This window comes from Pygoscelis adeliae, unplaced genomic scaffold (genome assembly GCF_000699105.1).
Source record: "Pygoscelis adeliae isolate BGI_AS28 unplaced genomic scaffold, ASM69910v1 Scaffold196, whole genome shotgun sequence".
Lineage (NCBI taxonomy): Eukaryota > Metazoa > Chordata > Aves > Sphenisciformes > Spheniscidae > Pygoscelis > Pygoscelis adeliae.
The window spans coordinates 1,215,184-1,229,111 of NW_008824936.1; the positions used below are offsets into that span (position 1 = coordinate 1,215,184).

The 13,928-nt window shown below is 36.1% G+C and overlaps 1 protein-coding gene across 1 annotated transcript in view; it reads right to left on the bottom strand.

The window, feature by feature from the left end:
• ALX1 (ALX homeobox 1) overlaps positions 1-13,928 on the bottom strand; it is a 19,128-nt gene that overhangs the window by 4,257 nt on the left and 943 nt on the right. Inside the window, exons 2-3 of the mRNA XM_009325352.1 lie at positions 12,057-12,361; positions 8,270-8,398 (exon numbers count right to left, since the gene is read on the bottom strand). Coding sequence (XP_009323627.1) covers positions 8,270-8,398; positions 12,057-12,361 — 434 coding nt within the window. The remainder of the gene's footprint in view (positions 1-8,269; positions 8,399-12,056; positions 12,362-13,928) is intronic.

The following is a 13,928-nucleotide window of genomic DNA, read 5'->3' on the forward strand; positions in this document are numbered from 1 at the left end:
GCCTTCCATATTTCTAGTAGTTTGGTTTGCAGTAAACTAAGTTTAGTACCACCAATTTTCCTGATATTTTTATCCTAGACAAATCTCTCAATTTAGCTTCAGTGAGATTGCACAGGTGTAAATGAGAACAGAATTCAGCTGCAAATCCTAAAATATACTAATGTCTTGTTAATATATTTCTATTATGTGAACAAGCTATTCAGTCCTAACACTTTCAAAGGAGTGTCCTAGGTTTCTTCCTTAGAGGAAGGAATCCAAATTAGGAAACTTAACTTCAGAAATGCCACAAGATGCTAGGAAGACTTTACATGTTCTCTCATGAGACAGTTATGTTTTTCAAAAGAATGTTTCAGTCATATCAATTTTCTGTTCATTTTAGTTGCTTGAGTGACTTCATTTTTTATATTAGATTTTCATTTCTTAGCAAGGATTTACAACATAAATATAGTGAAATTTAGGTGCAGAAGGTATTCCTGTATTAAAAATAAATACAGTAATGTTTTACAATAAGTCAAAATTATCAGACCTTCTTCTGGTATGTTGGAAGGAAAAGGGACATTATGTACATGAATTTAAAGAAAATATTTTTCCTCTTAAACTCTTGTGTGATCCATGAACTATATAAAAGCCAATTCAGAGACTGTGAATGAGGCTATACATACAGCACATCTCTGGTTTCTGTTAACATCACAAACAACTTGAGCTTTGCTCTTGTGGTTACCATGAAATTACCAGAGCCCTTCAATATATTTACCCACTGTATGTTTTATACACACACACACACACCCTTCCCGATAGAAAAAAAATAGTAGGATTTCATAGCTGTGACAAGAACATAACTGGAGAGTTATGGTTGTTAACATGGTTATGATATCATTTCCTAAGCATATGACCTTCTGCTTGACACTGCAGAGGAAAATTAGCTGAGGTAATTGGTCATCCCACTTGGTGTCATTGCTTTTTTTCTGTTAAAATTTCAAGCTCTTGGAGCTTCAGCCTTCTTACACAGCACCTGGAGAAATCATATAAAGTCAAGTCTCCAAATTTTCTGAGAGGTGTACTATCACTTACCCAGTTTTGGTTCTCCCATCACCAAATGTCTTGTCTCATGCTATTTGACTCACCTGCCTATCCAGACTGGGGTCTGTTTCCAACAGACACACATATAAGCACACACAGCTTCTATTTGAGTGGACATGTGTTTTAGTGTTTCACATGGGAAACAAAATGTTAATCTCTTTTAAGATCTCTAGATATGAAGTAATAAGTTAGTGGTGGTGTTGTTATATTACATTATATATGTTATGTTATGTGTTATTATAATTACTCTAGTAAGTAATTAGAAACTACACATTGACTCTGTTTTCAGGGTGTTCCTGGGCATTGCAAGGGAGACAACAGTGGCACTAACTGAACAGTTAAGGATTTACCTAATTATAGAAAACATGTGAATGTTAAAGAGACTGATTTGCTAAATTTTTGTCACTCCTCTCTTTGTGTGAAACAACAATCCTTGCACTGCCAGAAAACATGAAACCTGTGCTTGCACAAGGAGCTGTTTTGGGCAGATTAAATGCAATCACTGTTAAACTGCTCAAAACTGCTAGTTTACAACTCATGATCTATAGGCTGTTCCTAATCCATCAGCACAATTAATTTGGTCTGTCACTTGCCACAGTATTTTTTTTCTGTGGGCCTCCTAAGAACATCCATACTATGGGCAGAAATTTGCCTGTACTTCCCGAGTTTGCAGATTCACAGATTCTCAGAATAATTTACACTGAAAAGGACCTCCGGGATTATTATTCCAAACCCTTGCTCACAGCTAACTTTGAACTTAGATAAGGTTACTCAAGCCCTACCCAGTCAAGTTTTGAGTAGCTCCAGCTACAGAGATTCAATAACTTCTATGAGCAACTCGTTCCAAGGTTTTACAACTCTCATTCTATTTTTTCCTTTATATCTAGACAGAATACTTCTTGGTGTAATTTGTGATCATTTTATAGGAGCCATTGGACCTAATGAACATGTGAAGATCATCTGTACTGTATTGGGTTCAGGTACATATGAGAGAGCTGCAGCACACCATTTTCACATATGTCCATAAAATGCAAGTTGGTCCTTGTTAGTGAGAGGTTTAATGCTACAGCTCTAAAATATGTGATAGACCCATTCAGTCCACATTTAGGCCTTACATACAGTGAACAAAATAAAAATCTGTTCATTTGATTCCATGCTTAACAAGTTTGCTAAGGTGCAAAAAAATACAGGATTCAAAAAGTCATCAAGCTTTCATTCTTGTACGGGATGTTTTGTAGATAAACTGTAACTTCTCCCTACTGCAATCTCAGGGCCAGTTATGATAAGAATTAATTATATTTCACATCTATGATACAGTTAAAGACAAAATTTCATACTTTGAAAAATACTATTAAAAAGAAGTTTCTATCTCAGAAAAAAATGGATTTGCCTTATAATTAAGCCCAGCTAAAGTCACTCACAGACTTAAAGAAATACATTTTTCACAAAAAAAAAATAGTAAAGCAACAAATCGAATGTTGCGACTGTGAGGAGGACCCCATACAGTGATGGTTTAGAACCAAGAAAAAATAAAAGCACAGTGCGCAAACTACTTTGTGTGGAACAGACACCACCCAAAAAGATTAGAAGTGTTACTCTTGTTGGAAGATCAGCCACAGCAGTGCAACAGTCAGCACATATGCAGCAAGCTACATATCATCCAGGTGGCAGCCCAGCCTGAGCTCTATGCTGTCACAGCTAGACAGCATGAGTATATGATAAAACTTCTTTGAAGCTAGCTCAGATATGTCTACCACATCTACTCCTACTTAATCAGTGTACCCATAGCCTTAATGAACTATTGTGATTAACTGTCATTTATATGTCTACTACAGTTAAAAGAATTTTTAAGTCATATAACATGTGGTGTCTAATATATGCCATATGAAAGATTTAATTGGAGCATGTAACTTTGATTATTGCTAATGAGAATTACCCATATGTACTAAGGCTAGAGCAGAACTGTAATGGTGATCCAAGGACTTAGTACGTAACACATGTATACTGATACCACTTCTACACTCTTTGATTGCCAAAACAAATCGTGTGATGCTGTGCTGTTCAACATATTTAATCTGATTTATCAGTCTGGTGGATGGAATGTAAACTTCAGCCTCCTCCTTCTTCTATTTTTGAGATTTCAACATTCTCCCTTCTTTCTACACCTTCTGTATCACTCCAGTTCCCATACCTTTGAAATGCTTTTGTCTCCTTGGGATTCCCACCCGCACTAGGCTGGGTTTTTCCACCAAAAAAAAAAAGTTAAATTCAGTCCTATCCAACTCTTGCCTGCATTTTCAAGTAAATAAGAGAAGCAAACAATACATTTCACATGTGATAGTAAGAGGGAAAGTATAATGGTGTGACAGGATAAACCCTTTCAAAAGAACTTAGAAGAACAATGACAACAAATGAACAAGACTCAAAGAACAAGCAGGAAGAAAAGATGCAAAGCATGGAAAGAGACTAGGTGGGGGAAAAATGTTACCCCTTATATCTGTTTTTCAAGGATACAATTTAATGTTTATTTACATACTGATGCACCTATATTTATAAAGATGACGTCTTTATAAATTTAACTCATACAGGGAAAGCTAGAGGTCTATGTGATAATAGTGTAGCCTTTTGATCGAATGTCACTCTCGTGTGTAAATAAGGAGGGTGTAAAAATGAAAGTTTGCCTCAGGTTTTTTGGCCCCTTGTTACTTCTCATACTTAAACATTAAATCTGACAAGTTCAAGTACCCTTTGTCACATTAGCCTTCTCACTAGGCATAGGACAGCAAAAGTAGTCAAGTAAAGACCAATAAGGTAAGAGAAGAGCAAGGCTAAGCAACCTTTTTATTGTTCCTCTCCCAACACATAATATATAGGTCCGTCTAAGATAACTATAGATGTCTGCAGCTGAACCAGGCATCAGAAAGAAAAATACACTTCAGAGATCATCTTACCTATTTTATGCCTTACACTTTAGGAAAAGAAAACTTAATTGACCAGATTTTCACCAACTTTAAAGGCAACCCATCTCTGGCGCAAAAATCCCCTTGATTAAGTTTCCTAAACACAAGTGTCTAGTATCTATCTGACCACCAGCTGCCTCCTCTGAAGGGTGCATGCTTCTTGTAAGTCCTGTTCATCAGCACTGTAACAGTGTCTCAGATATCCCAAGACATCTTAAATAGCAGTGTATTTAGGTGATTGAATCAAGTACTTCTTGTTCACTAACATTTACTCAGGTGAGCTGAAGTAAAGGTCTCCATGAAGTGAATCTACACTCATTTCCTCAGTCATGTTAGGATGCTTCCTCTTAGCTTTCGTATCATCAGCAGAATATTACTGGCTAATAAGGCTCAAAGTGTCTGGGATAAGAGTTTTAACCAGTGAATTGTTTTCTGAGTGCACTTAAGATGGCTTAGACCACAACGTGTTGCATCTGCAAGAGAAACTTGAAGCTTAAATACTGACACTAATGAAACTGAAACCTTTTACTAAAATGAATTAAAAGTACTGTATATAACATTTTCCTAGAAAAAATACGATTTTCAACATAATGTTGTCAAAAGTTAAATATTTCACCTAAGTGAAAACTTAACTCTGTGGTGGTTTTAATGTTGAAGCCTAGAAAAAAACGTGAATAACAGATGATTATCCTGGAATATTGTACTAACTGTCCTCCTCTGCAACACTGCCAGTATAATTAATGGAAGATCTATGTGTGCAGAATTTGGACAGTTTAAGAGATACTTAACTTCTCTGCAGCCAGCTGAGCAACTATTTTGCACAATAAGTAACACCTAAAGTCAACATACTGTAAAAAAAATTAAGGTTAGAGTGAATTAGCAAAGCAAAGAATTATGGTCTAGGAAAAAAACCTAAACAGTTTATCACTATTTTGAAGATAAAGATATGTAATTTAATAGCAAAATTAGACTGGATTATAGAAATGGCAGTTAGACCAGACCACCTCCAGAGGTCCCTTCCAACCTCAACTGAGGCTCTGATTCAGAGCCAACCTTCTATCTGAAATAAGTTGAAAAGATCATTTCCTCACAGAAAAACCTTTCAGGTTTAGATTGTCACACAAGGCATAGCAGCATCATGTTCTTAATTTCTACTTGATGAACGTAATTGGTGAAGAGACTAAGCAGGGGTCTCCACACCGTCTGTTGACTGCAAAAAAGACTGATGTTTCTGCTGGAATGCAATGCTGGATGTCTGTTTTGGGAACATATCCATGGTGGGGCTCAAAACAGAAATCTTCAAACTGCAAATTCATATAATTCACACCAGAAATTCACATTTGTTCCTGTTCCTTCTGCCACACAGCAGTAAATATCTCAGCTTGATTTTATCCTTTTTCAACGTCATCCTATATTTTTTGCCAGCAACAGAGAGTCTGTTTTCCCCCATGTTAATAAAGGCTTCATAATTAAGTGATCTGTGTTCCACAATCCCCAAGAAAAACTAGTTACTCAAAAGTATGGCAAAGCCTGTCTAATATTTAGTGATGTCAATATCACAATAAGAGAGCTTGTACATGGAAAAAAAAGAAAGAAAAAATAAAGGGGAAAAAAAAAGAAAAAAAGAAAAAAGAAAAAAGAAAAAAGAAAAAAGAAAAAAGAAAAAAGAAAAAAGAAAAAAGAAAAAAAAAAAAAAAAAAAGGACGTGACATTTCCTTTCTTGCATTAACTGTATTGAAATAATGGAATTGTTCTGGGAAATCAATCTATAACACTAAAACCAAACATGCAGATCACAATTTTAAATATCTCTTTCTGCTTGAACTGTAGGATAGATTAAGGAGTTTGTAGCAAGTCATGTACTGTATGTTTATTTTCCATAAGTGAGGCACTTATAAATGGACATCTAATTGAAAAGATTTGAATGTAGTGATGTTAGTGGTCATTGTGTTTTTAATACGGATTTTCGTTGTCTCAAGCATTCTCACTGGAAATGTTATGTATATGATACACACGTGGTTTTGCTGAAGGTGAGGATTTAAGAATGTGAAACTATGAAGAATTACCACCAGGTTAGCAAGAACGTGAACTTGCATTGACTGTTCTGTGATAATTGCCTGGATACCTGTTCATACTCCAGTATACAGCAAAGTAGCCACCTTCTTCACTGAGGAGTAGGAGACCTTGTTTTTGTCATGTAGCCAAACTATGCATGCAAGCGCTCAGCTGAAATAGCCAACGTAAGGTGGACTCGCAGCTTCATTTAGCTTCTTGTCCCTGTTCATGAAGTACAGTACAGTACAACACAACTTTCTCGGGCAGGTGACCAGACTCAACTACATGTTTGAGCCTGCCTTGTTTACCTGCAGGGTGTTAGTCTGTGTTTGTAGGTGAGTACTATACATATTTATGTTTATGAATGAGTATACATTTTATATTTCTACACATTTTAGAGATGCTTTATTTAAGATTATGGTACCAACATTTCCATTTCAATCTCCTGTTTTTAAGAACTTATAAATAAATGATAGAAAATTTTGCCAGGCTGAAACTTAGTTGTGTCATCAGCCTAGGAAAGATGCTTTTTAACAAATTCATGAATAGAAATACAGTTAATTCACTCATCTATTTCACAATCTGAAAGTACAGAACAGATATTTCATTGGGTTTAGATTTTTATGGATGATATTCTCATGTAATTCAAAAGTGTTTCTTTTTTAAAGACATTAATTTTAGGGCAACCATTTTAAGTGCTTACGAATGACTTGCATTGTTCCATTATCTATGCTAATGAAACTTCTTTCAGTTGGGAAAATTTGCCTAGGAGTGCTTAAGGTCTTTTTGCACACCTCCACCTAGGTAGGTCTGAAACAAGTATTGTGTCCTCCTACTTAAACAGAGAGTGTATCATGCAGTGGTTTCTGATGTAATTTGGGCTAATGCACTATTACATTATAAAATAAAAACAGGCAGACTGATAGGTACCACCAGATCTGAAATGGTTGTACCCATGTTCTGAGCTGCTGGAACATGAACCAGCTCTGGCCCAGGCACAAAACCTAGTAACATGCAACTTCCTCAGAGGTAAAGTGCTTTAAGCTGGATAGATGACAGATGGGCCCAAGACCTCTGGTTCAAAACTAACCACATTCAGCCAATGTAGAGCATGACGAAAGCAAGCCCATATGGAATATGAGTATATTCCTAAGTCTGGCAGAGACGCTGCTACCTAATGAACCAGAAGAGCACCAGGACACCAGCAGTGGGAGGACTTTACCACAGGGACCCATACAAGATTTTTGCTTTGTATGGTGCTTTTTTTTTTTTTTAATTATGTGGTAAAAGCAATGGGAAGCTAGAGACATGAGAAACAATGGCTTAAGAATAAAATATTCAATGTACTAAAACAAGCAAGCAGAAAAACAATAGCAGAGAGTGAGGCAAGGCAGTAAACCAAAGGACTGGAGAACAGAAACAGAAGATTCTGATCTTATTACACAGTAATACCTTGCTAAATACTAACGGAGAACTGAAAAAAGAAAAAAAAAAAAACAAACTACTACTGTGTGAGAGAGCTCCTGCCTCCCTCTCCCAGCCATATACATTCAATTCTGATTGTATGTGACCATAATATGGTTCCATGCTAGTAGACTTGTTGTATTCAATGGTCTATTGAGGTCCGTAAAGAAATTGTGCCTGTTAAATACGTCAGAAGGAAGTTGCCTAGAGATCACATAGTTTATGCCTCCTCTTACCAGAGCATACAAGACCAGAGTTGTTAAGACAGTTGTGCCTGTGAACATAAATATCCCAGAAGTGAAATTCTGATGTTATTATATAAAATTACATCATTCCTATCAGTCTTAATGGGTCTACATGTCATCCAGAATTTGTGTATGGACTGAGAAGTGACTCAAAGCCCCACATAATTTTATGTGCAGAAACGACTTCACTGCACAACCATATTGCCAGCCATTCTCAGTACATAACTCATGCAAAACTCCGCAGCTCCTAAGATTGTTCTTTAAAAAATACTTGTATTCTAAGAATTAATTATTCATATTGGATGTCAGAACTGTTGTTCACAGTGGCAGGTCCTGTTGATGTGTCTAAAGAACACAGAAAGCTAAACACAGGAGAGTCCTCATGCATCTTCTGTGCAAGTGTGTGCCTAAGAATTGAAGAGAAGGTAAATGTAGAACCAAAGTATTACTTAGTCTTTACCATACCTGAGGGTAGCTGTCAGTCCTTGGAAGAACAGATATATCATAGGTGGCAGCAAAATGGCTCTTAGCTTGCTGGATCTGACCATAGCGTTCTCTTTTCCTCCATTTTGCTCTTCGATTCTGGAACCAAACCTATAGTAAATGAGGAAACAGTCATCAAGGTAAACTCAATTACATACTGTGCAAAGACTTTTAGGAAAAAGCTTGGACAGTAGCTTTGAGAAATTGTTTATCTAAGAAAGGGAAGTTCTCCACCTGAGGATGAATTTCTTGCCATTTCAATATTCTCAGTGTCAGACCTGCTTATGTTATTTCTGGCTGTTTTAAAAGTATATGTTATTTCCTTTCTAATGCCTAAAAAAAAAAAAAAACAAAACCAAAACAGCAGAGGAAAGATCAGTCTGTCAGGCAGTGCTAATTTTGACAGAGTTCAGTTCTGTAGAGGAAAATCACCAAGTAGCAGCAAGTCAAATTGCAAAGAATCTCTTTTAATTTCACACGCCCACTGACTTGATATGACTACCTATGATCTGTCTCCTAGAGGTATACGTAATCTTTATCAAGTGCAGTAATGAAAAAGGCAGGAAAAGCTGGTACCAGGACAGTAGTCTGTGCTGCAGAAAAAGTTTCTATAAGGAAGGCTAAGAGGGCAGGCAGATAAAAAAAAATCTTGAGATCACAGACAGTTTTAAAACTATTGTGACATTTTTTCACATTTGCATTAGGAAATATGTATGTTTCTGACAATGGAAAACTAAAGAATGGCACTTTACATTTGGACTATGAAATAATTTAGACCTGAAACAATGCCTTCTTGTCAACTAAAAGCTATTTTCTTTATGCTTAAATAACCTTTGGACTGTTCTGTAATATTTTGAGTGCCGGGTGTTATCTCAAAACCTATTACATGCACGTTTCTTGCTGTGACTGATATCTGTCATTGTCCTGTGGTCTTAAAAATTTTTTTTTTCCTTCATACAGTTTAGTTTGGACTGGCTAAGACTTATCCTGATGAATTAAAGGGATTGCTAGGAAAAGAAACTGTTTCTTTATAAAAGTAATATTATCCAACTAAGTCTTTATTGTTCGGCTATGAGCAAACTCATTCCAACTCTTTTTAAAGAAGTCACACTACTAACAAAACCATTATTTTTTTTATGGAAACAATGCCATTGGTTAGTCTTCCTGCTAAAGGGATCATGAATCTATTTGGATAGATACATACATGAATAGATCTTTTTTTATATAGACACTGCCTGTGAATCCCATTTTGAGGCATCCCTGACAGTGGGATATTTAAAATAACACTGTTTGTTTTATAATTCAGGTTTTGCCTTGATCCTTGAAGAACTCAACTGTCCTTTGATGCTGCTTAAGCAACAAGGGCATAATTTCGCTCATTTTAGTTCCCAAGGACTTGCTGCAAATTTAGTATGTGCAATCTTTTAAAATGTACTTGGCAATCAAAGCAAGGCCCATGCTTGTAACTGCTGACTATATATTGTTAGGGACCTTGTTGGTAAATTTGTATTATTTATGACGCCTGAGGCTCAGCAAAAAGAAAAGAAAAGGAAAAAAAATTCTCCTGACTCCACAGGAGGCATCAAGAACACACTAAGGGAATTTAGTAATGAGGCTCTTTCATTGAAAAAAGACCTTGACAATCTCCTTAAAATGGGTGCCAATTACTTCACTGACATGCAGCAGGAAAGAGAACAACTTAGATAAATTAAGTTCAGGTTGGCTCTCTCTGCATGTATGCAGGACAAATATTAAATTGGATCTTGATGAAATGGCGGTGAAGGGAAATGTGGGTAAGGTATCCAGCTGATCACTCTGCTAAACTAAATCAAACAATTTGCTTGAATTTATAGTAACTAAATGAGAAAAAAAGCACACATTTTTTTCCTTTGACAATCCCCCAAAATGTTTCTGTTTACATCACTTTACTAGAAACTGACTCTTGGCAGAGATAAAGTAACCATTTGCCTCCACAAAGCAATGTAAAAATCTGCTGCTTGTTATCCTTGCATTGCCAGATGCTTGCCTCTAATGATGTAAGGCCTTTTAAATTGCTTAATCTTGTGATGGAATACTGTTGCTACTCTGGATAAAAATGATCACCATTTCCTTTCATATTTAGTGTATGAGAAATGCAAAGATCAGTTATCTTTTAAGAAAGGGGAGAACATGTTCAAATAAAATAGAAATAGATATTCTGTGAAAGTCTGGTGAAGACATATATGTTTTCATATTTACTCTCTTATTTTTAATACTTTTACCAGATGAAGCTTCTAAAACTTAGGAAAAAATGTGATAAAAAGCCAGTTGACACATTTTAGCCCAATTCTCCCCTCTCTGTTCTGAATATTAATTTATTCTTGGAGTAGTTCTCATTGTTCCAGAATTATGCAATTGTAAGAACAGTGTTTTAACATTACACAAGCTTTTTTTTTAGGTCAAGACTAAATCCTAATGAATGGAAGTCATACTCGGAAAACTGTATCAAATTCAGAGGGAGAGGAATTGCACAGAGCCTGAAGAGTTAAAAGCCACTGAACTAAATTCCATCGGCATCACTGATATCTTATCGATGTAACTGAGACACGCTTTTGGACACGATTTTCCGGTGACAACAGTGAATATGCTGTCTGGTTGAATAGGCGTGAAAAGAACACTTCTTTATAAAATTAATTAGCTGAGTTCGTTTCTGAAAGTGATCCTGGTTTAATTTCAGATGTATGCATGTGCACTGACGTCTATTTCTTTATACGCATGTGTCAGTATGTGTTTAATTACAAGTTGTGAAGTTGTTATCATACTCAAGTCACTAAATTAAAAAAAAATTAATCCCAGTCTGTAAGAATCGACAGGACTGCTATTCCCTAAATTGAAATGATGAGTATTACCAGAATGGGGAAGATCTCTCTAAAAATAGGATAAACTCACAAAATGCAGCTCACACCCTTTTCTAAGGGAAGATGTCTGAACGGGGGAAGGGCTGCATTTCCTGGATATTTAGCTTCTTTTCTCACCATTACACATCCAAAGCCATAAATACGGCTGAGATTTCTGTACGGCATATACTGAATGAATCAACTTTGTACCCAGTTAAGATACTCAAATACTGCACTAAGTGGTCAACAGTATGTTTCGTTCCAAAAATTAGAATATTATCCATCGGTTATGCAAGTTTAAAAACCAGCAAATGTACTTCCCAATTTTGTGATTTTTTAAGCTCATTTCATACAAAGGATTACGTCCTTGCTCTACACAGGCACAAACACACACATACATATATATTTATACACATCTATGTATGTGCCATTTCACTGCACACTCTTTGGATCTAAACAAGGAATTTGATTACTTTTTAGATTGCACTTTTCATGCCGTAACATACACAGAATCCTCTGCGGCCGAGTTCTGCATCGTCATCAGTCTGAACTACGTGCAACATCTCATTAATGGGATCTTTACATGTAACACTTTATGTGTTCACTGCCTGGAATTCTGACAGTAAAACAGGACTATCAGAGATCAAGACTGCTTTACTGTTGATGTTGTTTTCTCATCCTTTAAACAAGTTTCTAGAACAGAAACACAAGCTATTTAAAAAAATAACAAGTTATTTTAGTACTGCAGCATAACAGCTCGTATCCATAAAGAAATAAAGCAAAACGAGCTATTTACTTTAGCTTTATGGGCTTTTGTACAATCCCCAAGAGCGTCATTTACCAGTTCCTACAATGCACAACTTGTCATGGAAATGCTGAAGTTTGGTTCCTACCTGGACTCTGGCCTCAGTGAGCTCTGTTCTCAGAGCTAGCTGTTCTCTTACATAGACATCAGGGTAGTGAGTTTTCTGGAATACTTTCTCCAGTTCCTCCAGCTGCAAACTGGTGAAAGTTGTTCTGTGTCTCCTCTTCTTACTGCTGGAGACATTGCTGTCACACTTATCACCAAGTTCATCCAGTTCCCCCTTCTCCTGCATCCCCTTCACCGGAGACATCCTGAGGTTGTTGCAATTGTCCATGGGCCTGCTCAGCTCCGCGTGAAGAGGCTGTCCTTCCACTTTAGTAATCCCATAGTTCACTGTATGAAAGGTGGGGGAGGGAAATAACTGGTTAAAGGGGGGGCTTTAGATTCAAGGGTTCATACAAAACAGTTTCACAAGGAACCAGATTCTATGTGGCTGCGTATTTCTACACGAGATCGTGGAAGAGGGATCTGTAATATTAACCACAAACAGAGTGAAAGTACTAAATCACATTGAATTTTAACTGAGAATTGTATCTGAAAATGTAATCTAAAATCTTTCAGTGTAAGGAGACTGCATGAGAATACTTGAATATTTTTACTCTGCCACTAAAGTAGTTAATAATCCATGAAATCAGCTTCAACTGGAGTTGCACAGATAAGGAAACTTAGCCCAAAACAGATTTTCGTATAAGATAAGTGGCATAAAGCTATTGACAAATGTGCCTTTTAACTTGGAAGCAGATTTAACAAACTCTATTTCTACGCAAATACAAAATAACTGTAAAGTAAACTAAATAATTGTAAACTGACAAATCAAGAAGCGAATGAAACCAAAAATTAACGTCACTTTACAAACTCAAAAGATTCCATATACCTTCTCTTGGATTTGTAAAGTGGAATTGTTTCCAATTAAGTTTGTTATGGTTACAAAATACAGAGAGTTTCTGCAAAATGTTAACTTATTAAAAGAGATCGTTTCATATACTTTGTATAAGGATTGCAGGAACTATTTGTCTTGAGGTAAAATCTGAGTGGTAGAGATAAGAAATATTCCCCTGTACTTCTTAATAAGAAATGAAAACATTTCCCATTTTTTCTATTTTTACACATCTCACATCACTGAAAAAGTCATGCGATATGTCACAAGATTCAAAAGAGCATTTTTTTTTCTCTCAGAAACAGGCGAAAAAGATTTAAAACTCTACTGAAATTAAAATCTACGACGATGGCATGTAACATACCATAAAAAGCTTGCTTTGGGATTTTCTCTCATTCTCAGTAATTTCTTTTCTTTCAGTCCGAGCTGATTTTAACCAAACACTATTTTTAGATACTTACCATCAATACATACATAGATAGGAAATGCCCCAAAGCCCCCAAGGCACACATTAAATGAGCTAATTAAGAAAAACTTCAATGTATAAATCAATTTTCTGTATTAAGTTGTACTTGCAGAAATCTGTCATTATTTCTTACAAACTCTTTCACGCAAAAAAGATGTTCTCAAAAAAATACTTCAGTGCCTATATGAAGTCAAAAAATGTAAGATATTGTTAGTCTCATTATTGCAGATGATCTTCTTAACCATATTTTCTGATTCTGCTAGGAAAATATTTTTTAAATTATTTTTTCTATGCATGATTTACATCATGTTGGCATAATGGGGAAACTTTTAAATGTTTATAAAATAAAATATTGCACGTTCTCCTTGCCGATCAGCTAGAAAAAAATACTATTTAACGCTGTTGTTTGAATGACCTGAGTCGTTTTCGCTCAGTATGAAGAATCACTATTACGCATTATTCGGCAACACAGGGGGGAAAAAAAAAAAAGAACGCCCCCCTCCCCCCCAAACACCCCCCCAAACACTGTCCTCGCAGAGCGTTATTTGAAAGAACCA